Source organism: Micropterus salmoides, unplaced genomic scaffold (genome assembly GCF_014851395.1).
Source record: "Micropterus salmoides isolate LMB-PRFRI ecotype aquatic unplaced genomic scaffold, ASM1485139v1 Ms_hic_scaffold_17, whole genome shotgun sequence".
NCBI classification, from domain to species: domain Eukaryota; kingdom Metazoa; phylum Chordata; class Actinopteri; order Centrarchiformes; family Centrarchidae; genus Micropterus; species Micropterus salmoides.
The window spans coordinates 17,105,901-17,128,261 of record NW_024040817.1 but is presented as its reverse complement, the minus strand read 5'-3'; the positions used below and the strand labels follow the sequence as shown (position 1 = coordinate 17,128,261).

The following is a 22,361-nucleotide window of genomic DNA, read 5'->3' as shown; positions in this document are numbered from 1 at the left end:
ATATGAGCTGCGGCATAAGGAAAATAATAATAATGGCTCAGTAATAATAAACAGACGCAAACTCAATTATTAATTTCTTATGTCAATAGAGACAGTTTATTGCACGGGTGACGACATCACTGCGAGAGAAGCTGGCGTTTCTTCAGGTCTTGATGCAGTAGAAGATCAAGAATATGGCGCATGGTAACAGGAGTCTGGTGTGCTGGCACGTGTGATGTCAGTGCACACAACTTGATATTCATGTATACAGACAATCATCTGTAATTTGTAAAAAGGCAAATAGATGAAAGAAAGGTATGCGTGCGAGAATATACAAACAGCCTATATATATAGTGTGTATTTTGTATGAAGGGTTTCATTGTGTGCACAAGCCTCTCATTAGCTCAACTGTAGGCCTATTTGGATCGGGGGGAAAGTGTAAATTGTACGAGATTAAAGGCGCATTAGTCCGTGCAAAGCTGGAGGAAAGTGGAAGAAATGGGCGCAGGTTGTGTGCAGACATGCGCCAAACCCCTCCAGATATGAAGGCGTTAATGCGCTCGTGACGGTTTGCATGAGGGGGAGGGGACCCCGCACATCACTAAGTGTGTGAATGGCGTGGGCTTCTCTTCTCCAAACCGCACAGCATCATCAGTCGGTTCACGGCAACAGCCTCGTACGTATCATCACCCTCCTCCTCCTTTTCCTCACCCTCCTCATCACCATCTCCCGGCTGAAGAGGGTCCACGTCGCAGGAATAAAGGTGAGCATGAATATAAAGTGGATAATAAGTAACTGTTCGCGGCTGGTGGCGTTTTATTGCAGTGTGCTTTTAATTTTTGCATTAAGACATCCTGTGGAAGAGACGATGGGCGTGTTCTCCAACCGTTTCTTTACGCAGCAATTAAGATCGATTTTGTGAAACGGGGCCTATCTATAATCTAATTCAAGTCGTGACAAGCTGCTGGCAGCGATTCCTAAGAATGAGCACAGATGTCAGGATGCAGGCGAGCAGACAATCAGCTGCTATTTGTGGCAGATTTGTATTTGAATCCTGTATTTGTGGGCTGTGTAAATTGGCCTGTTAGCGACAAGGCCTTTTTCTTAACATCAGTGAAGACGATTATGACCGGATTGCAGGCTTACATTAGCACATATTCAATCATACTCTTGAATTCACATTTTTGAAAAATAACAATCCTGCAAGACACCACAGGACGTATATTATGATAATGTTGGAAAGAGCATAATATTTTGTCTCTGCACGAAGATTTTTTGTCATTTCTGTGGCGGTCGTCTGCAGTTGTGAACTCTCCCAGTTGCTTTTGCTTGTATGCATGTGATGTGATGGCTATTTTCCCTGCTTGGCCTTGCAAGGAAGTGGATGCTGATTGATTTTTGAAAGAGGGAGGTGAAAAAAAAAAAAAAAAGGGTTGCTCAAACAAGGGAGAAATAACAACATCCTCCTCATCCTCAGACCTGCCTGCTCTCTTCCGCTGACAGGGTGAGATGTGTGTTGCAGGCGGCACTGGGCTGCAGAGATGCTATCAATTTGACAACGGGACAAAATGTTAAAAGTGGGCTTAAAGCCTTTGTTTGTCTCTAACTAGTGTTTGCCTTTACACTTGATTTTCTTTGTGGATCAATCTATCTATCTCTGTAATATGCTTCAATGACCTTAAAGCACATTCATGATTTTATTGAGCTTTATCTACATATTACTTTCTATAACCATAGGACTTTTTTACACAAGACATCTTGACATGTCACATGTGATGTGTCGCGTCACTTGTGCAGGCTGGCTTGCTGTCACACTGTCATGGCTTACAGGGCCATCATTAATGTTATTAGTAACACCTGTGCTTTTCATGCAAGTATTTTCTCTGTGACTAAGGCTGCTAAGGTTGATGTTGGGTGGAGCTACGCGTGCTGCAATTATGACCAAACTAACTAAACTGCAAAAACATAAAGATCTAGTTTGTCTCAGCCTAACAGGTGCAACAACACAGTCACATCAGAGACTTGTCATGTCAGGAAAAGCATAGGAGTTACTAACTAATAAAATTAGCAATGGCTTTGTTCTATTCAAATGTCCCAGTAACCAATGACACACGAAAACACATATTATTTTACACAGGCGTGTGTGTTATGTTTGCAAAGGATAGTGATTACAAGCCTGCATGAGTCCAAGATATTATTAGGTTAGTGTCCTACAGTTTAGCTTGGCCGACCAGGCCTGTGGGGTTTCTTTATCGGTGCCAGTAAATCTGCTTGTCATGCGGACAGTGAAGGATCTGTGGCCTTAGGACTGGAGATGATGTTGAATTAAACATAAACAAATCAAACGAGTGTTGTGCATTGATCAGGATATAGATGCAGATATGGTTAAATACCATGATACCATTAATTGCTCAAATAAACTAAACTACTCTGTTTACGTTAACTTGGCCATTTTAACAACCTAAAACGCATGTTTGTTGACCCCTGACCTCAATATTTCTAAAATCCTGTCTCTGGCCCTATATATACTGTATACCTGGCACATTGAAAGCTATGTCAGCCCGTTATTACCCGTCAGAACTCGTTTCTGAAACAGGGGTCTAAGTGAGCGTGGTGGTGATGTCTCTCGTTCTGTTATTTCACTGCACCCTGAAATCAAAGTGACATGTTGTTTTATTGCATGTTGACCGGAGGCACAAGTGTCTTAATACAGAAGCATATGCATGTGGGTACTGTCAGTGAACTACACGAGCTGGTACCTTATCAATGTTCTTTTTTCAAAAGGAGATACTGCAGCGGACCGGTAAAATGGACATCAATTTTAAGGCGTATTTCTCTCCATTTCAAGCCTCATTTGATTTAGCACACCGCTTCTCTAAATCAGCAGTTGTTCACTTTTGTTGTTCACTCCATTAAGGGCCGTGTACGGCTTGATTTGATACGCTATATACTTATGGGTTTATCGCCAAACCTGAAATTTAATTGCTTAATCTACTCAAATACTTCCATTTTGTTATGGGATGATGACATAAACAGTGAAGGCCTTACAGTGATGTTCTTTTATTCCAAACCAGTGTCTGATCCTTTGGAGCATTATCTCAGTCACATTACATTTGAGTCATGTTCACGTACTGTAGCTCTTCTCCATGAACTTGAACTGAGGCATTCAGGGCATTTCCGCACTAAGAAACATCCATTAAAAACCACTCTCACTATTCAAAGCTTGATGCCTTGCCCTGTAATTGCTGCTCAGACCCACCAGTGATTCAGCAGTGAACACATGCTGGGCAGATATGTAAATTTAAGCGGTATAGTTTGGAAACACACCATTAAAGTCTGGTTAGCTGGTTTGTTGAGCTGAAGAAAAAGATCTGTTCAGAAAGACATAAATACACTATACGTAATTTGTATTTGCTTTGTGTCTTTATGGTCATTTTGTGCCTCTTTGTTGTTGTTTTGTGTATCTTTGTAGTCGTTTTGTGTCTCTTTGTTGTCCTGTTTGAGTCTTTGTAGTGATTATGTGTCTCTTCTAAGTTGTTTTGACTTTTTCTATTCCTGTTTATGTTTGTAGTCATTTTGTTGTTCTTTGTAATTGTGTTTGACTCTTTGTAGTAGTTTTGTGTCTCTTTGTAGTCTTTTTGTTTCTTTGTGGACATTTTGTGTTTCTTTTAGTCATGTTGCATCTCTTAAGTCATTTTGTGCCTCTTTGTGGTTGTTTTGTCTCTTTGTAGTCATGTAATTGACAATTGGAAAATGCCTTTAGAAATGTGCACTAATGCTTTTGAAGGTACTATCGAATGCCTCTCTAGATAACAAAGGTTGCTAATTTCTTTACATTTTTATTTATCTTTACATTTTCTCCTTAGACATAAGACGAGACTGGTCTCAGTTAAGTGAGCCAAGGAGTCAATTCTTCAAATCTACGAGGTGTATCCTGAAAAAACTGAAGTTCCAGCACGCTCAGGTGGCCTAATTCTTTGACCACTTTTGCATCTTGCAAACCTCTTTAAAATGGAGGACGGCTACCAAAACCGGACTGCCATCATAAAAAGTGCCAAAGAAATTGCCAAAGAAGTCAAGCGGCAAGCATCTAAGAAGGTTGGCCGTTCAGTGGATCGGGTGAGTGATGAGTACAGCAGGCGCTCTTACAGTCGGTTTGAAGAGGACGATGATGATGACTACCCTGTGCAGGGAAGCCAGGATGGAGGCTACTACCGTGGAGACAGCCAGGCGGGCAACGACGATGAGGGCGGCCACAGTGACTCGACAGAAGGTCACGATGAGGATGATGAGATCTATGAGGGGGAGTACCAAGGAATTCCCAGGGCTGAGTCAGGCAAGGGCAGCATGGCTGGAGGTCCAGGCTCGGTGAGGGCCGGTGCTCAGCAGTTCAGAGATATCGCAGTGTCCGAGGGCGAGAGGAGGAAGGACCAGGAAGAGCTGGCTCAACAGTACGAGACCATTTTACAAGAATGTGGTCACGGCAAGTTCCAGTGGACCCTGTACTTTGTGCTGGGGCTGGCTCTCATGGCAGATGGTGTGGAGATCTTCGTGGTTGGGTTTGTCCTGCCTAGTGCCGAGAAAGACATGTGCCTGTCTGAACCTAACAAAAGCATGCTTGGTAAGACTCTTTTACAGGTGATTGTGTTTCCTTCTGTTGTACAGGTTCTGGTTTGGCTGTGTCATGATGCATTTTTTTGTTGCTTCAAGAACAAGGCCGTCTCTATATTTTTCTTATTGTCAACAAATCTCCAAAACCAACAATTAATTCATCCTACTAACAAGTATTGGTGTGTCCGAAGCCTGATAGAGCTTATTCATCTGAGCCATAGAATTTTATTGTTCTCCGAAAATCATTATAAACACATCAGTGAGCTACGCCTTTGTAGTGGGCGACATTTTAATGGTAATGAATGACTCAGTAGAGAACTAAATGCGTATTAATCCGCAGCTGAAAATAGACCCCAACAAATACTTTGTTTGTTTTTGAGTAATGTTTCCTAAAAACTACAGTGCCCAGCTGTTAATGAAATTACTTTTTACTACAAACTAACTATATATTTGTTTATATTTTGAAAGTTTATGTCTTTTTCAAGTGATTTAGGAAAAATGAATAATCTCTGCCAGATCTTTACAGAAATGAAAAAGTTTATTACTATTTTTAAACTGCCTGTCTTAAGAGGCCAGCAGTCAGCAGAATAAGCATGAACCTATAAAGCCAGTACTCTAATGGTAGGACTACTATATGGCAGAAATAAAGAAGACAGGACAGGTTAACACTAAATAAAAAAAAGTTCTGCAGTAAAAATATGAATTAAACAATTTCAAAATCAAATGTTTCAACATACACTGACATTTTCTATGTTTGTGTATGTAGTATGTTCCTGTATAGTAATTTAATTTCCTTTGCTCTCTCCACAGGTCTGATTGTATATTTTGGGATGATGGTTGGCGCTTTCCTCTGGGGAGCTCTGGCTGACCGGATAGGCCGTCGTCAGTCTCTTCTAATCTCTCTCTCCATCAATAGTGTCTTCTCCTTCTTCTCTTCCTTCGTCCAGGGCTACAGCACCTTTCTGTTTTGCCGGCTCCTCTCGGGTGTTGGGTAAATTGAAAAATACTGTGTAAAGTGTTGTAACTTTTTCTGATCTGATGTGTCAGTGACTTCACTTTAACGCTGGGTATGTTTTTGTGTAGTGATGTTCTACAGTACAATCAAGCAGGGCCATTAAATTATTTAAATATATTTGCATTTTAAATAATAGTATTTAAATATATTATTCATTTCACTAATATATACATTTAAAATTGTATGCTCTTTTTGCTGTTTAAAAGCTTATTATCAATCAACACACATAAGTAGTGACAAGCTATGATATGAAAATGAGTACCTACAACTCTCCATCTAACAGCTCACTGTAGCTGCTCCTTCTTGTTCCATTACTCCTTTATTTCATGACAAAAAATGCAGAAAATGACAGTTTGCCTTGTTATGTAGACGCATTTTGGATGAAATTTAACAGTTAGTGTCAAGCTCACTAACAAACACATGTTGCATTTTCTGTGACTATTTCATAATAAAAGTCAACTCGTGTTTCGCCAGTTAAATGCTTTTATTGTGAAGTTGCAGCAGTAGAACATCCAGGGCGTAATACTACAGGTGTAATCAACATTTTGTTACCTCATTCGGCAATAGATACAGACATTTATTTATATGACTTCAACCTTCAAAATGTGTAATCTTGTAATCTATCTGAACTGTTATACATCATTGAGTTTAACAGTGGAAGACTAATTCCAGCATATAGTAAAGTTTCTGAACACTTAGAGTTATTACTTCATTAAAAACAGCAGTTTCTCTGGTTTAGTGAAGTGGCAAATTGAGACGCTGGAATCCATTTATAGTCAAATCAATTACTTTCCCTCAGAGCTTCTGTTAGTTAGTGTTGCAGCATGGTGATGGAGTAATGCAAGCAAACAATGTTAAAGCTTTAGTGACCAAACAAAACAACCAGTGCAGTAAATTAAAGGCTGGAGAATCAATGTGTGGTGCCTCCACTTGTAAACAGCTCATTTGCTCTAGTTTTGTATTCAGGAGTTTGAAGAAATTTGCTCACTCGCAGTACTATACTGTGTCTGTCATATCCATAATACAGTTATTTAAAGTAACCAAGTGTATCAGCATGTTATAAAGAGCATGCATATGGTGTTTCAGGATATTTAGGATGCAAAAAATAAACTTACCTCTTATTTCTTTGTAAAAATTTTGTTAATCTTACAACCTAAACTCTGTGGTATCTCTAGATCTCAGCTCTTAAACACAAGGACAGTTCAACTCTGGGCTCAGCTGTTTTCTTATCTTTGCAGGATTGGTGGCTCAATTCCCATCGTGTTTTCCTACTATTCTGAATTTCTGTCCCAAGAAAAGCGTGGTGAGCACCTCAGTTGGCTCTGCATGTTCTGGATGATTGGGGGAATATACGCATCTGCCATGGCCTGGGCTATAATCCCGCATTATGGTGAGTACAGAAAACTATCTCTCAGTTTTTAAGGTTATGGTTATTTACCTTTGCACTGTCCAAGCTAGCCGATGATCCAAAATGACACCACTCATGTCTGTTTGTCTATTAGATATAAAGCTATATCCATTTAGCTTAGCATAAATACTAGAAACAGGGGGAATAAACTAGCCTGATTCTGTCTAAAGGAGTAAAGCTCAGTATATAACTCATTTGTTTGAACTATTCTTTGGCTCTGAGCAGTTGCCAGGTACTGCACCCAGCCAAGAAATATTTCAGACTCACTGCAAAATGATGAATTGTGGTTTTTACACTTTTTAAATGTGCTTCAACAAGATATAAGTGAATTTTACAGGTGCTTGTAGGCAGATTTTATTACCTTTGTTCAGCACTAGGATAGTTGTTTCAAGTGAAGTCTTTATGCTAAGATAAGCTAACCGACTGGTGACTGCAGTTTTATATTTAATGGACAGACATGTAAGCAGTATCAATCTTCTCATCTAACTCTCTGCCAGAAAGCAAAAAAAAGCACATTTTACAAAACTATTCTTTTAAATGTAGATATTTTTGCAGTGTTAACATAATGTTGAGCTTCATTTATGGTAGCAGGGGGAGCTGGCTGGTAAAACCATGCAGGTTTAAGCTTGTATGCTAGCAAGCATATTATACTAATACTATACTGTCTATAATACTAATTCCATACTGTCCTTTTTAAAGATTTATTGTCTGACCATATCTGCACTTGACTTGACACACGTTTGTAGGGCAAAGTTAAAGTGAAATGTGTGAGGTCATTTCTTTGAGTTGGGTTGTTTTCTTTGTCTTCCCAGGATGGAGTTTCCAGATGGGCTCGGCGTATCAGTTCCATAGCTGGCGTGTGTTTGTGTTAGTGTGTGCATTACCTTCTGTTGCAGCCATCTCTGCCCTCAGTGCCATGCCAGAGAGCCCACGCTTCTACTTAGAGGTTAGCAGATGTGCTTGTTGACACTTAGTCTCTGTCATACAGTATTAGCTGGATTTTCTCATATATAAGATGACTTGATTTTACATAATTTCTTCTCCTGAATGTTTAAATTAATGCAAATAAATAAAGACGACAATAGAAGGGTTGTACACAGTTTGACGTTTACTTTTTTCCATACCAGAATGGCAAACATGACGAAGGCTGGATGATTCTGAAGCAAGTTCACGACACCAACATGCGTGCAAAGGGACACCCAGAGAAGGTGTTTTCTGTGAGTATCTCTGAGAAAACGCTGTTAGATTAAATCACATTGTTTTGATCAGCTCACAACCAATACTTCCATTAAAGTCAATGAACATCTTCACAATAGGCAATTCATATGTAGTTTTTTTTAAAAATGAAGTCTGTGGGCATTCTATGCCTTTATTAGATCACGACAGCAGAGAGATGACGGGTAAGGAGGGTCGAGAATGACTCGCAACAAAGGTCACTGGTACAACATCCATTGTATTCTACTAGGTACATAAAAAGAAATTAATTGTCGTTTGATGCAATGAAAACGTGACAAATTAGATTTTCACTATCTAAACAAATAGTCAGGTGTCCCTTTTACTTTATAATCACCCTTCTTACAGATAAGGTCCGTACAAATCTGCCTCCACATTATATTATTTACATTTCTGCATAAAACAATTAAAATATTGAAGGTACACAACACTTAGCATTTTTAAAAAAGCTATATTTTAGCCAAACAAGTTGTGAAAACAGACGGTGGATCAGCTCACTGATGTAATAATGCGACTTTTCCATGTCACAGAGATTGAGACTAACAATAAATGTCAAACAAGTTGTGGCTTTAAATAGAGGTAAAGCATTCAGATTTTAGGGGGAAAGTACCATTGATATTTCACATTGTTGATTTGCTTCATCCTTTACCTCTCACTGCATTATCTGCCTGACATTCCTCTATGGTGTAGCAATGGGGAGAAGTTTCAGGAAGCCTTATCAGAAATTCCACTTGTAGTTGTTCGAAAACATGGTGGTTACCATCATAAGTCATTTCATGACATCTGTGCCTCTTTTATCCAAGGTCACCACAATTAAGACGGTGAAACAGATGGATGAGTTGGTGGAAACTGGCACCGATACTCCAGTCTGGAAGCGCTACAGGCTGAAGATTATGAGCCTCTCCCAACAGGTGAGTGAAGTTAAGCGGGAAAAAACATTCAGGTGTGTCAATTTTTTAATCAGGGGTTTTGTAGGAACAACTAGAGAGGAGATTTGTTGTTGTGCAGGCAGTGCTGAACCAAAACTGTAACTGCATTTTTAAAAGCATGTAATAAAACACCCCTGAGATCATATATGAGATCACTGCTTCATTGTTTTACAGTTATTGTACCAGAGTGTGAGGTTGAATCCTTTTACAGCTTGGGGCATAGCCGTAAAAGGCCTCTCTGGAGCTTGCATCCGTGGAAACAAACAGTATGTAGGTGGCAGCGAGTCCAAGAGCTGCTAAGAAGGTTTAAAATGCCTTCTTTTGTTTTTACTTATGAATTATTTTGTATTCTTAAACTACGTCTGATTTTATGAGTGAATTAAAAGGAAAATCAACAAATGATTACAGCTTTTTTCCCACCCATATTCATCTCTCGCTTTTTGTCTCCTAAAATTGAATTTGGTGAAACAAACAACTAATTTGCAGTTCTTCTAGTTGTTAAAAATTTTTTTGTGTAGATTGTATGTTTGTATTTGACTTTCTTGTGTTTAAACATGTTTTGTCCTTGTGTTGCACATTGTTGCAGCACCACCACTCCAGGCAGAAACTTTACCGGCTTTTGTGCCTGATTTTTAATTTGCATTCAGCCTACGCTCTGCTACACGCCTACACCCTCCAGTTTCTTCTAAATCTGCCACTGCACCACCTGCTTAATGCCTACTGAACAGTTTCCACTCTTGAAGTTGAAATTGAAGTTTTATCTCCTATTAATAAAGTTCATTTGAGCTCTACGAGTTGCGTGTTACTGCTCAGAAATGTAAAGTAAAACATCACAACAACATCAGCTTAAAGTTAACGGCGTGTGCAATGTGTGTCAAAACATAAGTGAATCAGACAATTTAACTGAGAAGAATCTTATGAGGAGTATAAATCTAGTATCCCAAGCTTTCTTTTAAAAAAGCTGTGTGCTTTCTTGTTCACATGTTGCAGATCCGGAATAACATTCTTGCCTGCTTCAGCCCAGAATATAAACGGACGACTTTCATGCTCATGGCTGTTTGGTTTACCATGTCTTTCAGGTAAACTAAAGACTCATAGAACCTTTGCTATATGGTGAATCACATTCACCTTTGAGGCTTATTTCATTTGTCCCTGAACTTTTGCAGCTACTACGGTCTGACGGTGTGGTTCCCAGACATGATCAAGTACATCCAGAAGCAGGAATATGAATCACGCACAAAGACCTTCACCAAGGAACGCGTGGACCACATCACTTTTAACTTTACCCTGGAAAACCAAGTGCATCGCGAAGGACACTACTTCAATGACAAGTAAGTGGTTTGTCAGCAGCAGTTTTTGTTCCTGGACACTTTTTGTTCCTGGACACTCAAAAGTTGGGATAATCAGATTTACATGTGAATGCTAATAAATTCTGAAACAGTACAATACAAAACTGAGAACCTGTGACCTGCTCACCAGGTTCCTCAACCTGAAGATGAAGTCCATGGTGTTTGAAGACTCTGTGTTCGAGGAGTGCTACTTTGAGGACATCACCTCCACACACACCTTCTTCAGAAACTGCACCTTTATTGCAAGTTTGTTCTATAACACAGGTAAACATGGACAGAAAATTAATCGGTGTAGACGGTCAGGATCAGGGAGTTTTAATTGCAGCTTCAACTAATGATTTGTTTGATTACTGATTCATCTAATTTATTTCGTCATCATATAGTCTATAAAATGTCAAAGGGAAGCACTGTGCAGCACCACAAGCACTGAAACCTCAAAGTGAAGTTTTCAAATCACTTGTTTTGTCCAAAAAGTCAAAGATATTCAATTTAAACCTGCAAAAATGCTTCTTTTAGCCACTTAGGGGAAGAAAAACAAGCTGCAGACACAAGAGTGACTTATTATCACCGTAAAATGTTGTTGGTGAACGTGTTAGCAAACGGTTACCTATTTACACATCTAGCAGACAATGAGCAACATTTATTTGGAGTCGTGTTTCTGGCCACACAGCAAATGTTAGTCTAATATTCACTCTGCTTTTAGCTCTGTTCTGGTCACCTCCTGTGGAAACTGCTAAGTGCTCCACTATGTTTACAAACTAGTTGCTAATTGTCTCTCTGCCTGTAGGTGTTGAACAGGTATCGCACAGTGGGTTAATCAGAGCTTTTTGCTGAAAACAGCTGCCTGGAAACCATGCTTATGAGAACAGATTTCTAAAACAGTAAAGTTGTGTTCTGTCAAACCAAAGCAATGAGTTAAAGGACAATAAAATGCTCTGCAGAGCTGAAGGTAACAGCAAAGTCTGGTGATAATTAAATGTCAGCATCTTCTTTAACATTACATATAGTCATTTGATTTTGATCCACTGTTAGTACAGAAATATTGGTTAATGCTGCTGTGTGGTATTAAACTGCAGACACACTGCAATGTAATGATCACTGTACTTTGTTCACACAGCTGCTCAGCAAAAACAAGAATTGTTTGAGATTAAACATGCATTTACAATCGGTTTTTTTGCAACCTAAAGTAAAAATAGAGAGAAGACACAATACAGTGGTTCAGCAGGACTGCAACCATAGAAACATTCTGTTGCTGGTATTCACGGGTTACACTGCGGCAGAGCTGTTGCTGTAGCAGCGTAAACAATTCCAGACCGAACTCTTTGACAGTGGCTTGATGGGATTAGCTGTGAAAGCTTCATGATTAAGGAAAAACAGATGTAAGAGTGTGTTAAACTGGATCGTCAGAACCAAAGCTCCTCGTAGACTCGATGGAAAGACAGAAGCTGCGTTCACCGTCAGACCACACAAACATGAAAAAACTCACTGCTAAACTCATATTACAGCACTTGGCTGCCATTGAACAAAGAGGTATTTCTTGCAGTTTTGCAACATGCCTGTGTTTTGTACATTTGCTGTTGTTGTTTTTTTTAGATGTTTTGCTTCTTGAATGTCAGCTTCTATAGCAAGTATGACCTGCAACTTATTTTATAGTATCAATAGCTTATTTATTTGTGAATGCTTTGTATATAAGCGTGTTACCATGCGCAAAAAAGGAACAAAAAAGATGGAATAACTGAAATCTCCCTTTTGTTTATGTGGCATCTGCAGTCCATGGTGGGTTTTTGTTGTATGGTTTTGATTTCTGCTTGTGCTTTCATCAATCAACATGTCAGCATCTGCCTGGGAAAAGCGGTTTCTCTGCTAACATAAGACTTCACTTCCACAGCAGCAGTGTCTTCTCATCCCTGAAGCCAGCGATACATTCTTTTATGTTTATGTCAATTGTGCATCTAAAATTTTATGATCGTTCAGCACTTTTATGCCTGAGTCCCTTTAATAAAACTGCTAGTTGTTATTGGTATGGAAGCACTTTCAGCAGTGTCATCAGAAAATCTGACCAAGTAGTTTGTGCGGCCGCAGGCAGCGAAGTATAAACAGAGAATCAAATAACTTTTGAGGACTATACCCCAAGGACACCCGGTATTGAAAGACAATGTGACCTCCTCTGACTTTTTCTATATTTTTATTATTTATTTTAAAACGTTGATACTGGTGGTTGCTGTTTTTATGTTTAGTTTCTGCCTGAAAGGAATTTATATTAAAAGCAGCCGGTGACAGCGGATTGATTGTACGGTGACAAATGTCCTGGTTTCTGTTGCAGAGAGATCATTCAATCCCCTCTTTCAATGTTTTAGAGAAACGAATAATTCATGGATTAGGGTTATGTAGGTTTGGTTTCAGAAGACAATGGAGTCCTTAAAAATCTTTAAACAAAAAATACAAATTAACTGCATATTATGTTTTCCATAATAATGACAGGATAAGCAAACAATTATAAATGCTATCAAAATAATTGTATCTTTAAGGCTCTAATAACCCTTTAAAACATTTTTTTTAACCTTTACATATATTCAGAGGAGTTTCACTGAGATGAAATCTCTCTTTCGCAGAAATGTCTTGATCACATTCGCTAAGTGGCATTTAGGCCACCGCTGCCCCTTTACTGCCGTATGTTTGATCGATTTTAACTTACAGCATCTTTTAGGAGAAGCAAATTAAAACATAGATTACATTAGTTAATTACTGAAAGTAAATTTTTCTGATCTGACGTGTGTCTCCCATCCTCCCTTCAGGCTGCATTCAGCCCGAACAACCTTCTGTAAATAAGTCTGTGTGGCATGAGAGGTGAAACCCAGAGCAAATAAAAGGTTTCTTGGAGAGAACGTAGAGCTGTGCAATATGGCCAAAAATGTTATTGCAATAAAATGTTTTGATTGATAATTATCACAATAAATGCCAAATCATTATTTCAACCCCCCTCCAGATAAGTGTGAAACTATAATTTGCACATATGGCTGGGCGATACGGCCAATAGTGGCCAAAAGTCACAATAAAAAATTTCATTACATTTGATATTGATAATTATCCCAATAAATATAAAATTTCTTTAAGGTTTAAAGGCTGATTGTTGCTCCAGAGTGAAAGTTGAAGAAACCAGATACTTGTGGTTTTAAACTATTCTTTATGGTCAGAACATAAACATTTGATGCCAAACAGTGGATCCCTTAACAAATCTGAGGAAAAACATTCAAAACAATTATGATAAAATCTTTTTTCAACAAATATGCATGAATAAAATTAAGTAAAATCTATTTTCAGTTCCTTTCCTCAACAAAATAAATATCTTTATAAAAATAATTAAGTGCTTATTCATTTGTGATTCAAATGAAGTAAATTAAACATTTATTGAACATTGAGGAAAATGATATCACGATAATTATCATTATTATTTTATTGCCCAGCCCCAACAATAACAGTAACACCAGAAGGTGATTTAGATGAATGTACCAACATGTCGACACTTTTTCAACAACTTCTCTATTCTGTCATCTAGATTGTGGCAGATCACAAAGATTTGAAAATTAAACTTAAAAAAAAAAATGAAGCAGACATTTTATCCCCCTCCCCAGTGGAAATGACACCCTTACATTTATGTCAATAAATTCCTCAAGTTTTCATGAATTTCTTAATGTTACATAGCAATAACACTTATTTTTCTGATTTCTGATGAAATCAGATTTGTTCAAATACAGGTTTGTCAACTGTAAACTGATCAACAGCACGTTTCTCCACAACAAGGAGGGCTGCATTCTGGACTTCAGCGACGACTTCAACAATGCCTACATGATATACTTTGTCAACTTCCTCGGCACGTTGGCAGTGTTGCCTGGCAACATTGTGTCGGCTCTATTAATGGACAAAATTGGCCGTTTAAGGATGCTGGGTGGGTAAATCTAATCAATGCACATTATTCACCTATGGCCAGAGAGGCTCTTTAACGTCATGTAACTCTCACCTCTCTCCAAACAGCGGGATCCAGTGTCATATCTTGTGTCAGCTGTTTCTTCCTGATGTTCGGCAACAGCGAATCAGGGATGATCGCACTATTGTGCCTGTTTGGTGGCATCAGCATCGCCTCGTGGAACGCCCTGGATGTGATAACAGTGGAGCTTTACCCCTCAGATAAAAGGTAATGTCAGATGTACCAACTAGTGACCTGTTTTTTAATAACTTTTCATATATTTATAGAAGCACACCTGTTTCCTTTTTATAAAAAAAATCTATATATACACTGAACAAAATTATATATGCAACCATTTTGTTTTTGCCCCCATTCATCATGAGCTGAACTCAAAGATCTAAGACTTTCTCTATGTACACAAAAGGCCTATTTCTCTCAAATATTGTTCACAAATCTGCCAAATTCTGTGTTAGTGAGCACCTCTCCTTTGCCGAGATAATCCATCCACCTCACAGGTGTGGCATATCAAGATGCTGATCAGACAGCATGGGTGTTGCACAGGTTGTGCCTTAGGCTGGCCACAATAAAAGGCCACTCGAAAACATGCAGTTCCATCACACAGATCTTCTTATCTGACCCTCAGCACAAAAGCAAATGACTGTATTAAACAACAATAAATCTACCTAGGAGTACAAATAAAGAACCTGAACCTTTTATGTGAAAAGTTTATAAATCAAAGCTCTCCGTGTGCACAGTTGTGTTCAAAGAAAGACTTTTTTTTGTTTTAGGATTTACTTGATGCTGAAGGTCTATTTCATTGTTTTAAGGAAAATATATTTTGATGACTTCTTCTGGTTGGATTATTATAGAAAGTTGAGTTGTGTTTTAGTATGGAAACCTTATTTTTGTCAGATTTTATTGGTAGTCTTTGAGAGGAAACAAAGCCCTTTGTTTGCAATGGCATGGTATGTATTATTTGAAGGTATTGTCCATTGTAAGTCCATGTGGTGTGGGCACTTGTATCTACATGACACAATAAACAACAACTACCACGAGAAGCCATTATAAGTATATAAAATGTAAGAATTATGTGCTCATAAGTTATGTCAATGGTTCTACAAATAAGAAGGTGTAGTAAAAGAAAACTAAGCATGTCCAAATACAATAATTTGGCACATTAAATGCAGATCAGTTTAAAGAAAGTAATTAGTGATTAGTGTTAAAAATCCTCTTTGTCTCAGTTGCTGAAACTCCTCACTGTGGTTGAGTTTGTCCCTCTTGTGTTCAGGACCACAGCGTTCGGCTTCCTGAATGCCCTCTGTAAGCTGGCGGCCGTCCTGGGCATCAGCATCTTCCAGTCATTTGTTGGCATCACCAAGGCCGTACCCATCATATTTGCTGCTGGTGCACTCGCTGCAGGGAGCTTCCTTGCAACAAAGTTGCCTGAAACACGAGGCCAAGTGTTGCAGTAAAACAAACGACCGGCAGTGGGCAGCAGAGCAAAGCTGGAGTGTGTGTTTGAGAGCCCGAACATCCCTGAGAGCTTCAGCGCTGCCCGTCAAACACCAACAGAACAGACTGCCATCCCCATTGTAAGCCCAGAATCCTTTGAAATGTGGATTGCATCATTCAAAGTCTATACAGAGCCATAGTGATTAAAAGAACAACAGATATAGAAATAGATATGTGTCGTGATAACTACATCTGAATGATGACATGTTCATCAGATCTTTTCCACAGGGTGACGCAATATAAATTGTTGTGTGCAGGAAGGATAAAATGTTAATTTCTGGGAGTTTTCTCTCACCGGCCCACAGATCTACAATATCAAAACACAATTGAGAAGACAGGAATGTCACACAATGAGATGAGACTGAAAAAAAAAGCCATTTATGGGGGAATGGGAAAAGATGTAGTCTATGTATGCAGTGTTTTTCTTCCTCGTCTTGTCCTCTGCCTCAGTGACTCAGTGGGCTTTCAGTGCTGCTTTTTCATTTGCTGTGACATTACTGGTACAATTCACTTCACATTTCCATACAGACTGATGCCTGTGTGTGAGAAAAGTTTTCCGGGGTGAATATATTTTCTCCAAAAATAACCATGACCACTGCCTACTACTGAAGCCAGACCTGCTGAGAGCTTATTTTCTACCAAATAATATTAAAACATTCCAGTGAAGTTTGATTTATTCAGATACAGAGAAAATATTTTTTCCATGTTGCTGCATAAATCTATTCCTTGATTCATAGCCTCAAAACACAGCTGAAGATGCATTTCACTGGATTCTCTGTTGTAAATGGGAATAGCTTGATCCAGCTCCTCTGTGTTCAGTGTTAAACTAATGTGTTTTCCCTCCCTGTTGTTGAACCTTACAACTGTGGCAGTGTGATGATGTTGATGTCTGCAACACAGGAACGTCTGCAGGATGGGTTTTGGTCCAGTCTTAAATGTGAGAGCAGATACTATAGTGTAAATTAGTCGTGCAAGTGTGTTTGAGATTGTGTGAGACAAGAAAAAGTGTCTGATTTATTCCTTTAAATGCCATCATTTCATGCAAATCAATGCAGCCATGTAGACCCTACTTTACTGGTCCAACAGCAGAATGTACAGAACAGCGGCCGCATATTTTTAGAAATATTATAGTAGCTCAGGTGTGGTGAAACGTTTAGACCACTTTTACTGCTTGTATAATGTTTCAGCACCACTCTGCCAAATGACTGTACACCCAAGAAGTCCCATATGCATAGGTGCATTAATTAGCCTTAATATGAAAACAAGTCACAAAACAAGTCATTTAATTGAGTGTGAAAGTTCATTCTTGACCTCGGAAACAGTAGTTTGACAAAAAAAAATGTCAAAGTCCACTTACTAGCTTTTTGTGTGTTTAGTGTTCATAGTTTTCATTGAATGAAAGCTCTAGAAAATATTAAGCTGACCTCAACTTAACATTTTTTGTCAACGTCATTTGGTTGTTTTGTCTTTTTCTGATTGGGCTCAAAACATACAATCAGCACAGTATCCTTTCTTAAAATTGTGTTATACCTCTTAAAAGTCATAATATGACTTCATTACATTCATAAGCACAAATTAAACCAGAAGAATATGTTAAAAAAAAAAGAAAAAGAATGTCCTATTGATCAGGCAATGCGGCACAAAGGGAAAACAGATTGAAAAACACTTTCAATCTAATTTCAGTTTAAGGGTTCATGTTCCTGTCATTCCTTTACTGCATCCAATTCTGGCAGTAAAAGTGAAAAGTTATCACTCATGTATTCCTGTATGATACTGTTTAACCGCATGTAGGGATGACATAAGTACAGAAACAAATTTACCTACTGTGGCTTTCATCTAAATTGGAAACAAATGTTTTAAAGGAAAACTAATTGAGTTCCATTCTTTATACATATCACTACTTTGGTATCATTTCTCCAAAGGTGTACATCAATGTGTGCTGACAATCAGTGAGTGAGTGTGTTGGTGCTGCTGCCCAGTATATTGTTTGACTTAAATGCGTCCTTTGGTGTGTGTGTGTGTGTGTGTGTGTGTGTGTGTGTGTGTGTGTTCAGGATGTTAGAGGCTTTGGCATTATCGGTGTGTTAGCTTAGCCTCTCCCCCGGACTAGACTGTAACTCAAAAACACACACTTCAGAAGTATTGCGGATATTATGGGAGTTCGTGTGACTTCTTGTTTATGTGTGTGAGTGAGAGAGAGAGACTTTAAATGAATAATTCAACATTTGCTTGAGTAAGCATTACCTGAAGTATGCTTACTCACTTTATTGCCCAGAGTCAGATGAGACGATTGCATTTCTGTGCTTTAAGTATGGAGTTGAAGCCAGGAGGCAATTAGCTTAGCTTAGCATAAAGACAGGAAACTGAGGGAAATTGCTAGCTTGGCTCTGTTCAAAGGTAACAATATTTTAATAAATACTCCCAATAACACGCACTTAAAATCACAACTTCTTGTTTTTACATTTTGGTTCTCGTATGGGATTGGCCGTGCCTACCTACCCGCCCGCTCACCTCTCACTGAAAATTATGAACCACAACCATCTGTCTGAAAAGAGCTTTAGTAGACGGGTTTTTGTAACCTTTGGACTGGTTCAGGCTAGCTGTTTCCTCGTTTCCAATCTTTATGCTAAGCTAAGCTAACCGCCTGCTGACTGTAGCTTCCTATTTAGCATACAGGCATGAGAGTGGTATCAATCTTCTCATTTAACTTTTAACAAGAAAGCCAGTACTTCGCCAAAATGTCAAACTATTACTTTAATGCTGTCAAATCTAGAATACATTCTGAAGATCACATATCTCCTTTGGTGTTTGTGTACAAAGTCTTGTGTGTATATGAACAAATGTGACCCGTCTTGTTCATGTTGGAGAGACGGTTTGGATGCTTCGTTCATGTGCAGATGAATGTATGGATGTATGCGTGTGTGTGCGCGCGCTGACTCTAAATCGTCTGTCACATATTTTTCTACTTTTTTCTGTTGTTGCGTTTTCATCCCTGCGATGAATACAGCTCAGTTGGGGACCACGGAAATATATTTACACTATGAGAAGAAGAAAAAAACAACCTCATTGAATATATGCAGTGTAGAATTTAATGTTTTGTTCTTCATAATAGACTCGGGTGCTCTTTTGCTGATACAGTTCAGTGTTAAAAACAAATGCCATCAAAGATAGCCAGAGATCTCTGTTTAGCAATACAGAAAAGGATCTCATCCTAAATTCACAAAGACGACTTCACCCCCTAATCCTTCTGTATCCAACCAATCGTGACGCATGTTTGTATCGTATTGTCTGACTTCTTGGACGTCCTGTATGCCCGCTGTTTTTGTCTAAAGCAAGAACTAGTGTTTTCATTGTTGTATGATCACATAGATTTGTTGCTTGCAGTGATTGTTCTTAATCAAAGTGGGGTTAAATTTGGTGAATCTTGAGTATGTGTTCTGAAAGTAAGTTAGTGGTGACTGTGCTCCCTGTTTACCTAGGTACCCAGGTAACTCTTTTTCATATATATGCCTGAATTTCTGAATAGTCTGAGGAGGATGCTTGTTATTGTGCAATTTATCTTGTCACAGAGGTACAAAATACGGCCGGAAAAAGGGCAATACGCTTAAGCAAAGGGAGATGGAAAAAGTGCATAAACTATGCACAAAAAGTACAATTTGACAAAAACGCGTTTGTCCAAATGAGTTTGTTTGAAAGGGAGAAGTGTGAGCAATAAAGTGGAGGCTTCCCCCAATTCTGAGGAAACATGAAGTCAGTGTGAAATCCAAAAGGACCACGATTTATCAACTCATCAAAAGAGCTCCCTCTGTCAAAATGAAGCTCCTGTCCAAAATGTAAAAGTTTACTATTCAATGTTACTATGTGTAGTATTTTCATATACACACACACACACACACACACACACACACACACACACACACACACACACACACACACACACACACTCTATCAAAAGGATCACTGGTTTAAGTTTTATCTTTGACGGCAGTGATATATATGGTCAAGCACCAGCCTGAAGACTTTTCTAAATGATAGCAGTCTGATGAAAGGATGGAGGACTTTTTATGGCATGGTGTCTGTCTTCTCAACTCTTAAGAGCACACGGATCAGTCCTGAATGAGTCCTGCAGAAAGGACCGACCCATGCCAGAAAACAACTCCTTTATCTGCAAAGAACTTATTGCAAGAATCCTTCGCTGTGGTTTGGACTGAAGGAATTTATGTTAGCGTTTTCTTTGGTTTGACTCTGAGCTGTTTATTAAATGATAAAATGTACTCTAAATGTGAGTTCAATTCAAAAAATCAATGTACTGTGTGTAGAAACTGTAGATGTTTGTACGTGCAAGTTTGGAATTTGTGGAACAAAAGATCAAGGAAAACCATTCCAAAAAAAGTTCAATATGACTCAGAAATCTATTATGTGTTGTCTTTTGTGTTTTGTAAATGAAGACTGAAAATCTTGTTAAGTTCAGTATTTATTACTTCTGGATATTGAGAATATTTTAGTGATGCTGAAAAAGGTGCTGTATTTATTTTATGTGAGAGTTGTTCTTTATGCTGGGATTTGCACTTTTGTGCCATTTATCCAGTTCTATGAAGAAAAAAATATGGAAATAAAATATGAAGAAAGAAAACCAATGTCATGGTCAATTTATATTCAACTCAGAGTTTTTCTTCAAACTTTAAACGTTAATGTCAAATGGGGTTGTACTTTCAACAATATCTTCACTACATTAGCGCCTTGACTGCCTACTAGCTGTGAAAGTGCAATTATGTTGTTGCCTTGTAAGATTACTACTAGCGTAGGAAACGAGAAGAAACTAAATTATGCCACACCAAATCACTTTTTTGTACTTTTTTCTAAACTTCGCTTTTTCCTCATCATACAGTTTTCATGTACATGTAAAAACTTCTGCTAGCTGTCATGTTCATATTGGACGTTGAGATCCTTCCTAACACGTTTCCAGTGTAAGTAATGAGAGACAAAATCCAGTCCTTCTCTGTGCAAAATTACATTTAAAAAGTTTATCAGAAGATAATCTGAGGCTTCAACCAGCTGGGCTAGACAAATTAAGTAGGTATCTACTAAAGTCATTCTATTTAATTAGTTAATTCCTTCGGTTACTGTCCAGGAAACACATGGAAGGAATTGTGTGCCAAAAGGACTAATTTTGGAACGCACTGACTCACTGAGAACATTTCATATTAACTTTATACATTCACCTAAAGGATTATTAGGAACACCTGTTCAATTTCTCATTAATGCAATTATCTAATCAACCAATCACATAGCAGTTGCTTCAGTGCATTTAGGGGTGTGGTCCTGGTCAAGACAATCTCCTGAACTCCAAACTAAATGTCAGAATGGGAAAGAAAGGTGATTTAAGCAATTTTGAGCGTGGCATGGTTGTTGGTGCCAGACGGACCGGTCTGAGTATTTCACAATCTGCTCAGTTACTGGGATTTTCACGCACAACCATTTGTAGGGTTTACAAAGAATGGTGTGAAAAGGGAAAAACATCCAGTATGCGGCAGTCCTGTGGGCGAAAATGCCTTGTTGATGCTAGAGGTCAGAGGAGAATGGGCCGACTGATTCAAGCTGATAGAAGAGCAACTTTGACTGAAATAACCACTCGTTACAACCGAGGTATGCAGCAAAGCATTTGTGAAGCCACAACACGCACAACCTTGAGGCGGATGGGTTACAACAGCAGAAGACCCCACCGGGTACCACTCATCTCCACTACAAATAGGAAAAAGAGGCTACAATTTGCAAGAGCTCACCAAAATTGGACAGTTGAAGACTGGAAAAATGTTGCCTGGTCTGATGAGTCTCGATTTCTGTTGAGACATTCAGATGGTAGAGTCAGAATTTGGCGTAAACAGAATGAGATCATGGATCCATCATGCCTTGTTACCACTGTGCAGGCTGGTGGTGGTGGTGTAATGGTGTGGGGGATGTTTTCTTGGCACACTTTAGGCCCCTTAGTGCCAATTGGGCATCGTTTAAATGCCACGGCCTACCTGAGCATTGTTTCTGACCATGTCCATCCCAGGAGTTGGAAACATGTAGATTTTTCTCTCTCCCACAAACACAGAAAAGTTTCACCTTCTCACATTCTTCATTGCAGGTGCACAGATCCTATATGCTCACAGTTTTGCTACAGTTGCTGCAGTAAATATGGTGCAATGCGAAGTCATGACCAAAATTTGCACATCTGCGAAAAAAGTATATATATTCCAGCAATGAGAGAATATTTTCTTAAAAAACACTTTTAGATTTTTTTTAAGAGTAAAATAATATCTTAGCAAAATGTGGAACAAAACTGATTTCTGCACCTGTAGAGCCAGGAGCATGCACT

General features: G+C 38.7%; 1 protein-coding gene across 1 annotated transcript; it reads left to right on the top strand.

Annotated features, from left to right (window-relative positions):
* Positions 1-575: 575 nt before the first annotated feature.
* On the top strand, positions 576-20,633 carry LOC119906693 (synaptic vesicle glycoprotein 2A-like). Its single transcript, XM_038724002.1, has 13 exons — positions 576-742; positions 3,846-4,600; positions 5,401-5,581; positions 6,844-6,995; positions 7,826-7,959; positions 8,141-8,230; positions 9,050-9,157; positions 10,166-10,254; positions 10,342-10,506; positions 10,655-10,788; positions 14,264-14,470; positions 14,557-14,716; positions 15,777-20,633. The coding sequence occupies exons 2-13, from the start codon at positions 3,991-3,993 to the stop codon at positions 15,958-15,960; spliced, it is 2,214 nt and encodes a 737-aa protein (XP_038579930.1). The 5' UTR covers positions 576-742; positions 3,846-3,990; the 3' UTR covers positions 15,961-20,633.
* Positions 20,634-22,361: the final 1,728 nt, after the last annotated feature.

What these genes read in the sequence shown, in the direction of transcription:
- LOC119906693 (XM_038724002.1), top strand. Translation starts at nt 3,991, where the DNA reads ATGGAGGACGGCTACCAAAACCGGACTGCCATCATAAAAAGTGCCAAA. An exon ending in ACCTAACAAAAGCATGCTTG is followed by an intron (nt 4,601 to 5,400) that starts GTAAGACTCTTT and finishes CTCTCTCCACAG; the next exon opens with GTCTGATTGTATATTTTGGG. An exon ending in GGACACTACTTCAATGACAA is followed by an intron (nt 10,507 to 10,654) that starts GTAAGTGGTTTG and finishes CCTGCTCACCAG; the next exon opens with GTTCCTCAACCTGAAGATGA.